Source organism: Schistocerca americana, chromosome 11 (assembly GCF_021461395.2).
Source record: "Schistocerca americana isolate TAMUIC-IGC-003095 chromosome 11, iqSchAmer2.1, whole genome shotgun sequence".
NCBI classification, from domain to species: Eukaryota; Metazoa; Arthropoda; class Insecta; order Orthoptera; family Acrididae; genus Schistocerca; species Schistocerca americana.
Window position 1 is genome coordinate 144,440,803 of NC_060129.1, and position 16,134 is coordinate 144,456,936.

General features: G+C 42.6%; 1 protein-coding gene across 1 annotated transcript in view; it reads left to right on the forward strand.

Annotated features, from left to right (window-relative positions):
* The first annotated feature begins 9,571 nt into the window (after positions 1-9,571).
* Positions 9,572-16,134, forward strand: part of LOC124553810 (neprilysin-2-like) — a 211,150-nt gene continuing 204,587 nt past the window's right edge. Inside the window, exon 1 of the mRNA XM_047127792.1 lies at positions 9,572-9,941. Within this exon, the coding sequence (XP_046983748.1) occupies positions 9,895-9,941 (47 nt within the window). The 5' untranslated portion in view covers positions 9,572-9,894. The remainder of the gene's footprint in view (positions 9,942-16,134) is intronic.

The window sequence follows — 16,134 nt, forward strand, 5'->3', positions numbered from 1 at the left end:
GTATAATGACTTTTCTGGAGACTAGAAATCTACTCTGTAGGAATCAGTATGTGTTTCGAAAAAGACGGTCGTGTGAAACCCAGCTCGTGCTATTCGTCCACGAGACTCAGAGGGCCATAGACACGGGTTCCCAGGTAGGTACCATGTTTCTTGACTTCCGCAAGGCGTTCGATACAGTTCCCCACAGTCGTTTAATGAACAAAGTAAGAGCTTATGGACTATCAGACCAATTGTGTGATTGGATTGAAGAGTTCCTAGATAACAGAACGCAGCATGTCATTCTCAATGGAGAGAAGTCTTCCGAAGAAAGGGCGATTTCAAGTGTGCCGCAGGGGAGTGTCGTAGGACCGTTGCTATTCACAATATACATAAATGACCTTGTGGATGACATCAGAAGTTCACTAACGCTTTTTGCGGATGTTGCTGTGGTATATCGAGAGGTTGTAACAATGGAAAATTGTACTGAAATGCAGGAGGATCTGCAGCGAATTGACGCATCGTGCAGGGAATGGCAATTGAATCTCAATGTAGACAAGTATAATGTGCTGCGAATACATAGAAAGAAAGATCCCTTATCATTTAGCTACAATATAGCAGGTCAGCAACTGGAAGCAGTTAATGCCATAAATTATTTGCGAGTACGCATTAGGAGTGATTTAAAATGGAATGATTATATAAAGTTGATTCACTGGAAGAATCCTAAGGAAATACAATCCGAAAATGAAGGAAGTAGGTTACAGTACGCTTGTTCGCCCGCTGCTCGAATACTGCTCAGCAGTGTGGGATCCATACCACATAGGGTTCATAGAAGAGATAGAGAAGATCCAACGGAGAGCAGCGCGCTTCGTTACAGGATCATTTAGTAACCGCGAAAGCGTTATGGAGATTATAGATAAACTCCACAGGAAGACTCTGCAGGAGAGACGCTCAGTAGCTCGGTATGGGCTTTTGTTGAAGTTTCGAGAACATACCTTCACCGAGGAGCCAAGCAGTATATAGCTCCCTCCTACGTATATCTCGCGAAGAGACCATGAGGATAAAACCAGAGAGATTAGGGCCAACACAGAAGCATACCGACAATCCTTCTTTCCACGAACAATACGAGATTGGAATAGAAGGGAGAACCGATAGAGGTACTCAAGGTACCCTCCGCCACACACCGTCAGGTGGCTTGCGGAGTGTGGATGTAGATGTAGATGTAGGTGTAGATGTAGATGTAGATTTGAAGAGCAGAGGGAAAAAAGTGCCATGGCTCGTGCCGTGGGAAAAAAACCTCTGCGACACTGGGATGGGTAGTAAGAGCGGTGACTAATGACCTCAGCAGTTGAGTCCCATAGTGCTCAGAGTAAGAGCGGTAGTGGCTTACTAGCTGCGATCGTTCATGCAAGGTTGGATTTGTTAGTATGGGTATCATGCATCATTACCGTGGCAAGCGCTGGCGATGCATCCCAGTTGCTGCAGCCCCTACATTCCTGGAACAATCAAGATCGTTATACAGTTGTGGGAGATCAGCCATAGATCATCTCACTGTGTGGGGTGTGTGTGTGTAGCTTGTCTGCATGCAGTGTACGGTATGGCTTCCCTGCGTGGTGCCAGTTATTCGACAGTGTATTCCAGCTGGATATCCAGTAATGGCGTCTGTTTAACAGGGGCTCACCTGTACCGTTATGTTTGCGTATGATTGGCCATAGATGTTAGGTCCTTACAAGTATGTCTTTTGGTCTTTTATGTTTCCATCTATGGTTGTGGTCGTAGTTCCCCAGATTCATAATAAACGGGTTCTGCGAATGTCTGGAGTTTCTGTATACTCTTCTGGTGAGTTTGTGGATTACCTCCGTGAGAGTCTCAAGTCGGTATTCCAGGTAAAGGTCTGCGATGCGTGTGTATCGTGGAGCATTGCTTATGAATTTGAGTGTTTTGTATGTGCTACAGACGGCGCAAGCGTGTAGGCGCAGCGTATCCCCAGACAGGAGCTGCGTACGTCATCAGGGGTCGGATAAGTGTCATATACATGGACCTCGACACCCTTCTGTTCAGTGTGCCGCTGTGTCATCTCCTCGGCCCATAGGCGTCATTGAATGTGGATACGGAGTGGCATGTGGTCACCACACCGCTCTGCCGGCCACATGTCAGTTTACGAGACCAGAGCCGCTACTCCTCAATCAAGCACCCTCGATCCAAAACCCAATGATCATACCATCTGGACGTCAGATAAATCGCCCCATTTCCCCATTACAACAACGACTGCATTCATTTCTGCGTCCTCTAAACGACGGTCAACCGACTGAAAACGTTCGAACTCATGTGACTGCGAACCAAATATAACCAAGTGCAGTTTTCTCGCACTCTCCTAGCTTTGATATGAGCCAGGATTCTCGTTCGCTTTTACAGGGTCCATCGTATTCCCATCGATGTTAATTGGGGCTTCACAGTCTAGGTGTCCAAGCATACCAGGATATGCAGTTTCCCCAGAGATGGTTAGTATGTAGAGCTACGGATTAAAGTTGATTGGAGTTCTGTTTGTGGGGATATGTGAAAGCATTTGCGTATGTGAAAAAAAAATCAGAAACCTTGCATAATGCTGACAACGGATTATTGATCTCTACGCTCAAAAACCTTATCAAATTATTGACAACACATCGAGTATTTCCTGCAGCCTTATGGTAAACGGAATGCCACAATGATCCATTCACTATCTGACTGACCAAAACGACCAGAAAGGACAGACACTCATTTCACTATAATCACTTCACATTTCAAGTTGTGTTTTTTTATTATTATTTTTTTATTTTATTTATTCATTACATATATTTACTATCGATGCAGGAGCAACAAGGTTGCACAAGGCTGCACACTGTTATGTGGCAGTGTTTATCAAATGGTCTGTGCTAATGATAATGATGGTGATAGTGATGTTAATAATGATGAAGATAATGATGCTGCTGCTGATGAAGACAATGGTGATGATCATGACAATGATCATGAAGTCGTAAAAGTGTAGCAATGATGATGTAAGTTATGGAGGAGATAGTGCCAAAGATGACAAAAATGGAGATTGGAGTATAGCTGTTAGTCTTTTTGATTTGGCTGCACCCAACCATAAAGAACTTAATACAGATTTTTGTAGTTGACATCATCAGTGATGATTGTGAGGAGAAGGGAGGAGAAATAGGTGGTCGTGATGATGCTGATATGGTGCCAATGGTATAGGTTGTGGTGGTGGTTGTGATGCTGTTAGTAGTGATGATAGTGATGATAATAGTGGTGGTGGAGGTAGTGACAATTATGACACTTGTGGTAACTGTGGTGATGATTATGTTGCTAATAATGATAACAGTAACGGTTAATGTGGCCCGCCCGATTGGCCGTGCATTGTAACGCACAGCTTTCCAGCCGGGAAGCAGCTCCTGGTCCCCGGCACAAATCCGTTCAGCGGATTTGTGTCGAGGTCCGGCGCGCCAGCCAGTCTGTGGATGGTTTTTAGGCGGTTTTCCATCTTCCTGAGCGAATGCGGGCTGGTTCCCCTTATTCTGCTTCAGTTACACTGTGTCGGCGATTGCTGCACAAACAAGTTCTCCACGTACGCGTACACCACCGTTACTCTACCACGCAAACATAGGGGCTACACTCGTCTGGTGTGAGACGTTCCCTGGGGGGTCCACCGGGGGCCGAACCGCACAATAAGCCTGGGTTTGGTGTGGGGCGGCGGAGGGGTGAAGTGGACTGTTGTAGTCATCGTGGGGTTGTGTACCACTGCAGCTGCGGCAGGGACGGAGCCTCTCCATCATTTCTAGGTCCCTGGTTAACATAAAATACATACAATACAATGGTTAATGTGATGATGGATGGTTGTGGTGGAAATGATGATGCTGATAATAATGGTGATAGAGATGGTGCTGTTGATGGTTCAAATGGTTCAAATGGCTCTGAGCACTATGGGACTTAACTGCTGAGGTCATCAGTCCCCTAGAACTTAGAACTAGTTAAACCTAACCAACCTAAGGACATCACACACATCCATGCCCGAGGCAGGATCCGAACCTGCGACCGTAGCGGTCTCGCGGCTCCAGACTGTAGCGCCTAGAACCGCTCGGCCATCCCGGCCGGCTGTTGTTGATGGTAGTGGCAGTAGTGGCACTGCTGATATGATTGTAGTAAAGCCTGTCGTGGTGGTAATAGTGATTGTGGTGTTGGTAATGATAGTTGTGAATGTTAAGATTATTGTGTCCATGGTATTGAAGATGAAAGTGCTGATGTTCATGATGATGTTGATGATGACGGCTTTCTAGCTTTCTAGATGGTGAAGAATGATGGATTCGGTAGTGATAATGATGAGGTTGATGATAGTGGTGATGGAAATATAGTTTATGGTGGCAGTGATAATGATGGTGATAGTTGTAATTGTCATTATGGCAGTGGTGGTTTTGTTGATTGTCATGGTGATTAAGATTTCTGTGGTGATGGTATTGTTGTTAATGGTGATGAAGGTAGCATGGTGGCTATGGTGATGTTGGTGGTGATCACAGTAATGACTGATAAGGATGATGATGCTAGTGGTGGTGAAGATGCTACTGATGACGATCAGAAGGAGAGGCAGAGCAAGGAATAAATTGTCCAAGAAACTGATGGCTAAAACACATTTGTCGTTTCGAGACTCAATGAGGAAAGTTGTGGTGGTTGGCTGAAATGTTTAGAAGAGCTGTCAGTTGTACCTGAGTAACTCACACGCTAAAGCCCTCTACAGGGGACGTGTGAGCTTGCAAGATTACCCATGATGCAGCATTTCCGCTGGCGCCTATCGTGTAGACGGGGCCACGTCGACACTGAAGCGTACAATGGCTACAAGCCGCAACAGGATGAATCCTGTACGTTAGCTAGAAGGCGCAATGGGATGGATCCTATTGTCACGCGTATGCAGGTGGTTCGCGCATGCGCAGAAGACCAAGTGGGGAGCACGTGACAAACGGCGCGAATTTCTACGTGAAACGTGTACCTTGCTCCTGCTCAGTGAAACATAGAACAGCTGGTTGTTCGTCTCACAAAAATTAACGTGTGAAATGTCTGCAGTTTTCGGTAAGTGTTATTAGAAGCTTTATCTCGGTTATACGATTTATCAAAAGCTACTGCTATTTTAAGCCATTCCTCTTCAGTTGTTTGAGCTTGTAATAAAGTAGAAGAAAAGTTCAAACTTTTTTTTCTAACTTTTCTTTCCTCTTTTTTTTTTTTTTTTTTTTTTTTTTTTTTTTTGATTCGATAATACAGGAAATAAGTACCTGCAAATACTTAACCCTCAAAGACTTACCGACTCCACAGCATACATCTGTATTATCGGTTTTGACAGACTCGAAACTGAAATATGATGCGCAAACGACAAGCTCTTGTAGGATTCGCCAGTCGCCAGAAATCGCAATGTAACCGTTAATCTGGGAAGCACTTAAGTATGACATTTTTCAGCTAGTACAGTTGAACAAACAATCGTATGAAAAAACACACACACAAAATTAATGTCTTGCTTTCTGCTTGGCGGGACTGCTTCCCTCAAACGGAGTCTCTCAGGCGAATAATCGGCTCAATGAAGGATGACAGCTTGTTGAAACAAGCTGCATGTATTCTCACAAAATTTTGAACTGTAGTGGATCGTCCAGGCTCAGTTTCTTCATCAATAGGGTATAACATTCGTTTTCCTGGTTTCTTCTCTGAAGCCACAGCCGAATCCAGCAGTTCTATTTTTGCCACGTCTTTATTCCGATTTTTTCTTGATGCTGAAAGCCTCAGCTTCTTCCATCCTTCTGAGTCTTGTCTTCTGAAAGTACGGTATTTGAACGTCTTTTATAATAAGGGCGTTTACACATGTGAGCGACTTATAGTTTCGTATAAACTGCGTATAATATATTTGTCCAATGAATACCCGTTTATCATCTGCATTTCTTCTTGGTGTAGGAATTTTAGTGGCCAGTGGTGTAGTTTTCTTTGGCTTTGAAGCATGAGTTCATCATGAATTCGTGCCATAGGGAGAAACCGTTAATCGATGGTACTATCGGGACGCGTTATAAATATAAGAAATAAGCGGTCTAAAATGGGGAGAGGCAATTAGCGGCTTTTCCATCACGATAACGCACCCGCTGATTCATGCCTGTTGGTGTGTGACTGTTGCACAAAAAACGAAATCACTGAGCTGCCTCATCCTTCGTATTCTCCAGATCTGACCCCTGTGGACTTTTTTTTTATTCCCAAAGTTGAAACCCCCGCTGAAATGATGAAGATTTGCAATGACAGACGAGATAAAAGAAAATTCGCAGACCTCGCTTTGGGCGGTCCAGCCAGAGGCGTACCTAGACTGCTTCTAGGAGTGTAAACGGCGTTGGGAGCAACATCACAGTGACCGTCTAAAGTGCAAATGAATGTAGTGCCCTTAGAAAAAGAATAAAATACCCGGAAGTGAGCTGAACTCGCCGATTCACATGCTGGAAGTTGTCAACAAACACAGCAAACTCGCAAAGCAGACGACGTGACGGTCACGTACCGTATAAACGCTTTTTTGTGGTTACACGTTCTACCGCATGGAGCGCTGCAGCAGACAATGGCTTTCTTGTGAGAGTCGCACGTGTAGTCTAGAATGGGCTTAAGGACACTCCCTGTGAAAGTTACAGTCTGGAGTCAGCCGACACTTTTAATAGGTCACAAATGTTAGTAGCAGCATGCACACCACCCAGTAGTGAATAATCCATTATGTCCGATAGTTAAAGCTACACATGTGATTTGCAAGTGCGTGATGTGTTTCCAATTGCCCCTCACAGCAGAACTTTTCTGTCCGGGCTTAGTAAAACCTTGAAGAGGCGTCACACTCGGGTAGGCTAGGCGCAAATTGAGACGCGTATAGCGCGTGTGGCGCTACGCAGCGCAGCCAGCGGGCGTTTTTGTAACTTCACACAGGGTCAAATGGGGCCGCGGCGCAAACTGCGACGCGACGCGACTGGGACGCGACGCGCGCCTGCGCCAGGTCGCGCGGCGTTGTGGTCGCGGCACAGTTTCTCGCGCCGCTAGCACCGTGGGAAACTTGAGGTGGGGAGCGGAAAAGCAGCAGCCCTGTCATATCCTCACATCGGAACGGCGCATATGGGCAGCGGTAGTATTACCCATACAGTAAATATTACCTTACTGTATACTAAATTTTATTGCCTTTCGGTAGTGTTTCGTTTTTCGCCAATTAAAGGCTCCAACTTTCTTCGTTTGTACATTACACTTTTATGTTATTTATATCTGTATTTGTTTTGTTTTTCTTCTGTCAAGAAAAATGCATACTTCAGTAACTGGTGAGCCATTTGCCGCTGTATCATATGCCTCCGCGATGTTTTCAAATCGCAAGAAGAACAGAGGGTAGTGAATAGGGAAGCAAGGAATATTATAAAATCATGTGATTAAGAAGTAAGGCAGGAAAGTAAAGCAAGGTTATCTTCTTGCTGCCTAGTATGCTGACGTATCTTTACGATATGTTACAAAAATTTAGAAAAGGATAATCTCCACAGGTGTGATCCCTTTGTGCTCCTGGTAAAAAGCGTCCAAGATCTGAAGTATAGAAATCTCACTTTGATTACTTGGATATGGATGTAATAATACAATACGACACACTGTACTACATCCATGTGAACATCACGTTTCCACTGCAAGCAGAAACAGTCGAAAAGCAGTCACAAATAACAATGTTTTAATTGGTTCGCCGTGATGAGAAAAAGCATTTCAATTGTTGCATGCACATTGTCAGCATTAATAAGCTAATTATACAACAACAGGCTACACAAATGAAGAAAATGGTCGGTATTATTACGAAAGTAGGAATATCCTAAAAGAGTGTTATTATTAGATATACTTAATTTGTTGAAATGTGCTGCTGACAAAGGCAGATCTACTTTCATGACAATGTTTTCCGAACTCCAGCTCACGGGGCACACACGGCTAGCTTGTGGATTCCTGTCGCGCGCATCATCCTCCGCTGCTGACAATACACTGACCATTGTGTTGTGCGACAGATCAATTGTTTATTTGTCTCAATAACAACTAGTTTATTCGCGATCACACACTGTCAGTTTGGCAAGCCGTAGGTGAGTAACCAGGATCTGGCATGTGCCTATCATTCCGCCTGAAGAAACGCTCGTCATTGTCTTAATACTGCTCAGATCAAGAGAAGGAACAAAATCCTTTCGTAAGTTTCCATTCCAGTCGCTCAGTGTTAAAAATACGATGGGTTACGGGGATTCCACCAAATTTCCAACAGAATAGGCAATCTATTTTTGTGGCAGTGGTTAACCTTTTCTCATTCGAAGAAGCATCACCATTTATGAGTAACGGCCACATTTCCCTTGGTGACAGGTTGAATTGTACCTCCTTTGTCACAGTGTAATTTGCCAAACTCATCTCACAGCAGCTATTGCGACAGAATTCTGAAACTTAGTGCCTCATTAAACAAGTAATTGGCAGTCACAGAACTCAATAGCTTATGAGAAACGTCATAGTGTCGGTTTGCAGTAACATAAGAGAAGAAATTTCATTTTTATACTAGGGAACTCTTGCTTCGCTAGCTGACGTTAATTGTTAAGAAATTACTGCCACTGGAGTGAAAAAAATAAAACGGGAAGTATAAATACTGTTGTATCGCCATAAATAAGAAAGTTCCGTGTGTTTACGAATTGGCAGAATACTCCCCTCCTTGTGTGCTATCATTCGTTAAACTTTCGTTTCGATGTCTCGAGCGGTTTAGGAGATATGAAAGATGTTGTGAGTGTTTCATTCCCGCGAGCGTGAGATCGGAAGTGAGCGCGCTACACGGGATCCATTTGCTCGAGATCGGGGGCAGATAGAGACCTCCTCCCAAGTCTAAACAATAATTCAACATGTTAGCTAAATTTCATACGCAGCAACATATGGTTTAATACGCACCAAACGCAAAATCATAGCGACCACTAATTTTCGTTGCAAACTTTTTGAGTTTTGCGTAGTGCCTTACTAAAATGTGTACATCACAATAAGAATAGACATTAGCGAGATCATTCGCACTTCCCCACGAAGCTGACAAATAACGAACGCTACAAGTCTGGCAAAAATCAAATATTTTCCGTGAATAGTTTCTGTGAAATCGTTTGAGGAAGATAACAGGTTGCGCGCGCTTCGGTTCAGTCAGCGCAGAGCGTCGGCAGTCGGCGCGTGCGAAGTGTGGTGTACGCGTCTCAATATGCACTGCACCCGCGCGACTTGTGCTGCACGTGCGTGTCGCGCTGTAGTGTCGTGTCACGTCACACTTGCTATACGCGTCTCAATTTGCGCCTAGCCTTTAACGCGCAAGGCCAGCTGTGCTGGCGAAGTCTGGGATGGCCGGCGCCTGCGTTTTTGCAACTCACGGAGCCGGCGTAATACACCGGAGCCAGCAGTGCGCGTCATTCCGGAGGTCCCGCTGCGCTGTTCAGAAGCCAACCGGGCCGTCAATTGTTTCTGTTCGAGGCGCCAGGCGACTGTCTTCCCCCCCACCCCCCACCCTCGCTCCCCTGCCGCGCCAGCTCCCCCCATTTGACTGCTGTCGCCTTCCGTCACACACAGAGACGGCCGATGCCTTTCTATCGCAGTGCTCGACAAACTCTCTCTGTCGGAAGCAACAGGTGCCAGAAGCGACAATCATATTTGCTGCCACGTTGTGTAGACACGTCTTCGACACACGTACCTAAGATCTTTGACGGCGACAGTACGAATCGTCTGTTGGTTGCTCGGCACGTTGTATAAATTACGTTCCAATCTTCTGGACCGAAAAACCTGTTCCGGAACGCGGTACAAATAAATGCTACGCTGATAAATTGTGAGAACGAGGGGAAAGGGCCACGTGTTCGGTAATTTTTTATCGTTTGGAGCATGGAGGAGAGCGCAATGACCGACAGCGTGAAGCAAACTGTTATAAGGTGAGTATTCTTTTGTATCTTATGGTTCTCTTTCTCCCACTGTCAGCTGTTTCTTCGTTCCTTTTTTGTTACTTTATTTGTTACTGAACAGCGAAGTTACACGAATGTGCTTGCACGAATGATGCAGGCCAAACATTTTCCTCGACACCACTGAACCGTGCAAAAATGGCGAAACAGTTGTATTTGCTTCCATTTTCATACCACGGTGATAGAGGCGCGATGCGCAACTTACTATTGGCGTTGACAGACGCGTTTGCAAAATTTTACTCGTAATTTTTTTATGTCTATGTCACACTGTGTCTTTGATGTACAGCACAAAACTGTGAACTGTGTGTGACAACCAGTGATCTAAGCAAAAGATTACGCATTAAAATGCTTTTAAAAGTGATAACAGACTATTGACCATATGTCTTCAGCTGATGTGCATTGAAAATCTACATTCCCTCGTACGTGTTTGCAATGAAAATGATTTAATGATCAAGTGAACGAATTTTTAGGCACATTAACCTTTCCTGAATGGATACTGTACAGTAATTTTCAAGGACTTTATTGAGTGACATTGTATTTATTTGAATAGCTCATATATGTCTCAAGTGCAAACTCTATATTCGTTTATAAGTGTTTTTAATGAAATTGGTTAAATCGCGATATGAAAGCTTATTTTTAATACTACATAATCATCTGTAAAGAGTTATAGGGATTTTCTAGGACTATAGAAGGTAATGTTTAATTTATATATAAACTTTACAAATTTAGTCAGTTGATAGATGTGAAAAATACGCATTTGTTCGTACGTGTTCGTGCTTAAGTCGAAGATTGAACCTTCGCTTCTAATCTTTGGAAATCATAGCTGTGAACTTCACAAACTGTCATGTTCAGATAGGGTAACTGTTAAGGCGATTGTTGCATTAAACAGGATATCAAGGGTCCAAGACACAGGTAGGAACAAATTTTCACTAGGCGGCATAAATTCTGTTCAATTAATGTTGTGTTATTTGTTGTCACTGATTAATCTGTGGAGTTTGAATGAAATGGAGCAGGCGATAAGTTCCACCAGATTTCTACATCTACATACATACTGGTACTCTGCAATCCCCCATATGGTGCTTGGCGGAGGGTACCTCGTATCACAACTAGCATCTTCTCTCCCTGTTCCACTCCCAAACAGATCGAGGGAAAAATGACTGCCTATATGCCTCTGTACGAGTCCTAATCTCTGTTATCTTATCTTTGTGGTCTTTCCGCGAAATATAAGTTGGCGGCAGTAAAATTGTACTGCAGTCAACCTCAAATGCTGGTTCTCTAAATTTCCTCAGGAGCGATTCACGAAAAGAACGCCTCCTTTCCTCTAGAGACTCCCACCCGAGTTCCTGAAGCATTTCCGTAACACTCGCGTGATGATAAAACCTACCAATAACAAATCTAGCAACCCACCTCTGAATTGCTGCTATGTCCTCCTTCAATCCGACCTGATAGGGATCTCAAACGCTCGAGCAGTACTCAAGAATAGGACGTATTAGTGCTTTATAAGCGGTCTCCTTTACAGATGAACCAAATCTTCCCAAAATTCTACCAATGAACCGAAGACGACTATCTGCCTTCCCCACAACTGCCATTACATGCTTGTCCCACTTCATATCGCTCTGCAATGTTACTCCCAAATATTTAATCGACGTGACTGTGTCAAGCACTACACTACTAATGGAGTATTCAAACTTTACAGCATTCTTTTTCCTATTCATCTGCATTAATTTACATTTATCTATATTTAGAGTTAGCTGCCATTCTTTACACCAGTCACAAATCCTGTCCAAGTCATCTTGTATCCTCGTACAGTCACTCAACGACGACACCTTCCCGTACACCACAGCATCATCAACAAACAGCCGCACATTGCTATCCACCCAAACCAAAAGATAATTTATGTAGATTTCTGCACAGAAGACCGTATATTAATTTTTTCTGTATTATTTATTACAATGGAGTTTCATGTCCGAAACGTGTAATGTGATACAACACTTTCTTGTAGCACGTCAACGTAACATTTCATTACTGAACTAGGATATTAATAGGAGCCTCTCAGTGTCAAATTGTGCTTAATTTTAGAGTTTTTCTGCCAATCACTGATGTCGTCATGGAAAATATAGCTGTCTCGTTTACTCGGAAGGCATTGTTTCTATAAGTACATACACGTGCTCTCGAACAAACTGTGGAGTACATGGCAGAGGGTACTTAGGTCTGTACTATAAAGAGTTTCTTCCCCTATAAAGAGTATTTCAGTAGGCCTACTGACTTTCATCAAGCACTTCGCTCTAAAAATGTTAATTGCGTCCACTAGATTTGAAAAAAGTAAAAAGAAGTAAATGTTATATCAGATCCAGAAGGCCAAAGTTTTTTTTTTTTGAATTCGTGAAAAAATTTTACCAATTCCTTTTTTAAAGATTATTTCCATATTGTAAAAATAAAAATTGAGATAGTATTAAAAATGCTCCCAAAAAAGTGCAAGTTTTTCGAAATCATATTTTGATCCTCACAGTAAATTATTTACTAGTTTGCGAGCACGACTCTTTGCGACGATAATATGCCTAAAACCGTTACTGTAGGGCTGTTTACTGATATCTAGCCAATTATCGAAACCGCCAATTTTTTAAGAAAATCATTATATCTCGAAAAACAAATAATACTAAATTGTCCAAATAAGTTCTTTTTTGACTTACTACGCGCTGGACTTATAGTAAATACCAAGTATGGGAACGCGAATGATAACACGTTATAGAGAACCCGGTTTTTAAAGATTTTTCTTCTGTATATCTGGAAACGTAAGAAAGCACTTGATACTTATATGAAAAAAAGTAATCGATAGATCTTTTTAAGCCTTACAATTTTATCAATTCACACATTTCGAGCGAAGATACAGTTTTTTTACTTATGTAAGAAAAACTGTTTTCGTAATTTTGCGAATTTTTTTGCCCATGTTCGCCATCTTGGGTCGAGTTTCATGAAAAAGAAATGTCATTTAAAATTGAATTTCCTATACGCTCAAGTTCTATCTATTTTTTTTTTTTTTGTTTTCAGGCAATAATTTTTGCAGGTTTAACATTACACCGTCACTACTACGGGACCGAAACGTATGCTGTTGAATATCTCTGTATTCTTGACTTAATGGTTCTTGGAACTTTTTAAGTAGAATTTCGTGGGGTAATTCGCATCCACCTTAAAGCATCTGCCAGTTATGGTTTTTCCACTATTTCTGTGGCGGTTTCAGTAGTTCTGAGGCACTGTCCCATGAGTCAGACAAACCTGTGACCTTTCGTGTTGCCCCTTTTTGTATATGTCCGGTATCCTCTACTACTCCAGAACTACCATGCACTTCATAGGTGACCAGAGGGAAAGCATAAAATACACTCGTTCTCACCTGACATGGTATTCTAATTACAAACAAGATTGATGAAAATTTCTAACATACACGTACGGTACTTTTTCTGAGCGAGCCACGTTTAACGCAAAAGCATACTGCAGGGTATTCATCGTACTGTTGGATACTGAATACTCCAATTCTCATAAAAATAAACCTGATGTGAACAAACACAGACTCGATGATTGGTCAGAAGCCATAGCACACGTACGCTGGTGTTGTTATGCTCTTGGAAGTAGGTCCTACTTATATACCCATATCAGATAAATTTTTATTACTACGTTAATTTAAATGAAACTTATTCAAATCTATTAACAGCCATCAACGTTTTTCTTAACCACGCTTTAGTTGCGTAGTTTTTATTTCAAAAATCGTGTACAGTCACAACCTCTGCAGCATTGTGCTCTGATTGTCGCGGTGTTAATGCGCAGTACGAAAATGGCTGGGCTGCTTCCTGTTCCATAGTGAAACACGCGTGTGGAATACGGTTAAAAAGTGCTGAGAAATAGGCTGTTCTTAATGTTTTTCGCAAATGTATGTACGTAATACAGTTGATAAAAATGCCCATTACTTACATGCAGCGCAGTCGGTGGTGAAATGAAATGTTAACTTTACGCAGTTACAGGCTTGTTGGTTCTGATATCACCAGTATCATTTTTTTCTCGTTCAATTTGAAATCCCTACATATCGTAATCATAAAACTCATCATAATTTTTTATGAATAAGTGCACGTCTTCTTGTTTCTAATTACATATTGGACGCGAAATTCCTGTTTCCATTTCAAATACAAATTCCTAGTTATCGATGTTTTATGAAAGACTGTTCATAAAAGTTGTTTAAATTAAGAAAACACAACCATTTAATTTTTAACCTAAAAGTGAAAAACCAAACCCTCTTTATTTGCTGCAGCGATCAACTCCGAAATGTATTGTGCTACCCTCAACAAACTGAAAAGAAAAAAGACTTCTGCGTGTCCGTCGCCACAAAAATGCAAACGAACTTTTCTTTCTCCGGGACAACGCAAGGCCTCACACGCGTCTGTGCACCTGAGACAAGCTCACAAAACTTCACTGGAGTGTTCTTTCTCATCTCCACAGTACAGCCCGGATATCGCACCTTCCGATTTCTATCCGACGCAATGAAATTTTGGGACAGCCCTTTCCAGGATGAGTCCGACAACATATTACTTTCCTACACATACATCTTTCGTATTGATCACGAGGAAAAAAAATCGAGGAATTATAGTCAATACAGAGGCTTACACGCAATATACAGAAGAATGGGAAAGAAAATTGAGCATGTGCTACATGACGATCAGCTGGCCTTTTGAAAAGGTAAAGGGACGAGAGAGGCAATTCTGACGTTGCGGTTGATAATGGAAGCAAGACTAAAGAAAAATCAAGACTCGTTCACAGGATTTGTCGACTTGGAAAATGAGTTCGATAATGTTAAATGGTGCAAGATGTTCGAAATTCTGAGAAAGACAGGGGTAAGCTATAAGGAGAGACGGGTAATATACAATATGTTCAAGAGCAAAGAGGGAATAATAAAAGTGGACGACCAAGATAGAACTGCTCGGATTAAAAAGGGTGTAAGACAGCGATGTACTCATTCGCTCCTACTGTTCAATCTGTACATTGAAGAAGCAATGATGGAAATAATAGAAAGGTTCAGGAGTGGAATTAAAATTCAAGGTGAAAGGATATCAATGACACGATTCGCTGATGACATTGCCATCCTAAGTTAAAGTGAAGAAGAATTACATGATCTGCTGAATGGAATTAACAATCGAATGCATACAGAATATGGATTGGGAGTAAATCGAAGAAAGACGAAAGTAATGAGAAGTAGCAGAAATGAGAACAGGGAGAATCTTAACATCACGATTGATGGTCTCGAGGTAGATGAAGTTAAGGAACTCTGCTTCCTAGACAGTAAAATAACTAATGACGGACGGAATAAAGAGGACACCTTGAGCAGACTAGCAATGGCGAAAAAGGCATTGCAGGAGTCTACTAGTATCAAACATAGGCCTTAACACGAGGAAGAAGATTCTGAGAATGTACTTCTGGAGTACAGCATTGTATGGTACTGAAACATGGACTGTGGAGAAACCGGAACAGAAGAGAATCGAAGCGTTTGAGAAGTGGTGTTCCAGACGAATGTTGAAAATTAGATGGACTGATAAGGTAAGGAATGAGGAGGTACTACACGGAGTCGGAGAGGAAGGGAATATGTGGAAAACACTGACAAGGAGAAGGGACAAAACGATAGGATATCTTTTAAGATGTGAGAGAACGACTTCCATGGTACTACAGGGAGCTGTAGAGGGCAAAAACTGTAGAGGAAGACAGAGATTGGATTACATCCAGCGAATAACAGAGGATGTACGTTGCAAGTGCTACTCTGAGATGTAGAGATTACCATAGTAGAGGAATTTGTGGTGGGTCGCATCAAACCAGTTAGAAGACTGATGACATCCCCCCCCCCCCAAAAAAAAATCATTCTTCCCATGCACTATTTGCGAGTGGATGGAATAGGGTTGGAGGGATGAGGTAGTGGTACTGAAAGTACCCTCCACCCCATATCATGAGGTGGCTTGTGGAGTATGGCGTAGATGTAGATGAAGGACGCACTCCTCTCGAAGCAGTACGTGGACGATGGGCGGGTCACTGATGCGGCAAGACGTTGGCTCCACGTCGACCAGTAGAGTGGTACCAAGCGCGCATACATTTCCTCCCAGTAAGATGGTGTAAGGCCGTCGCACTGAGCGGAGAT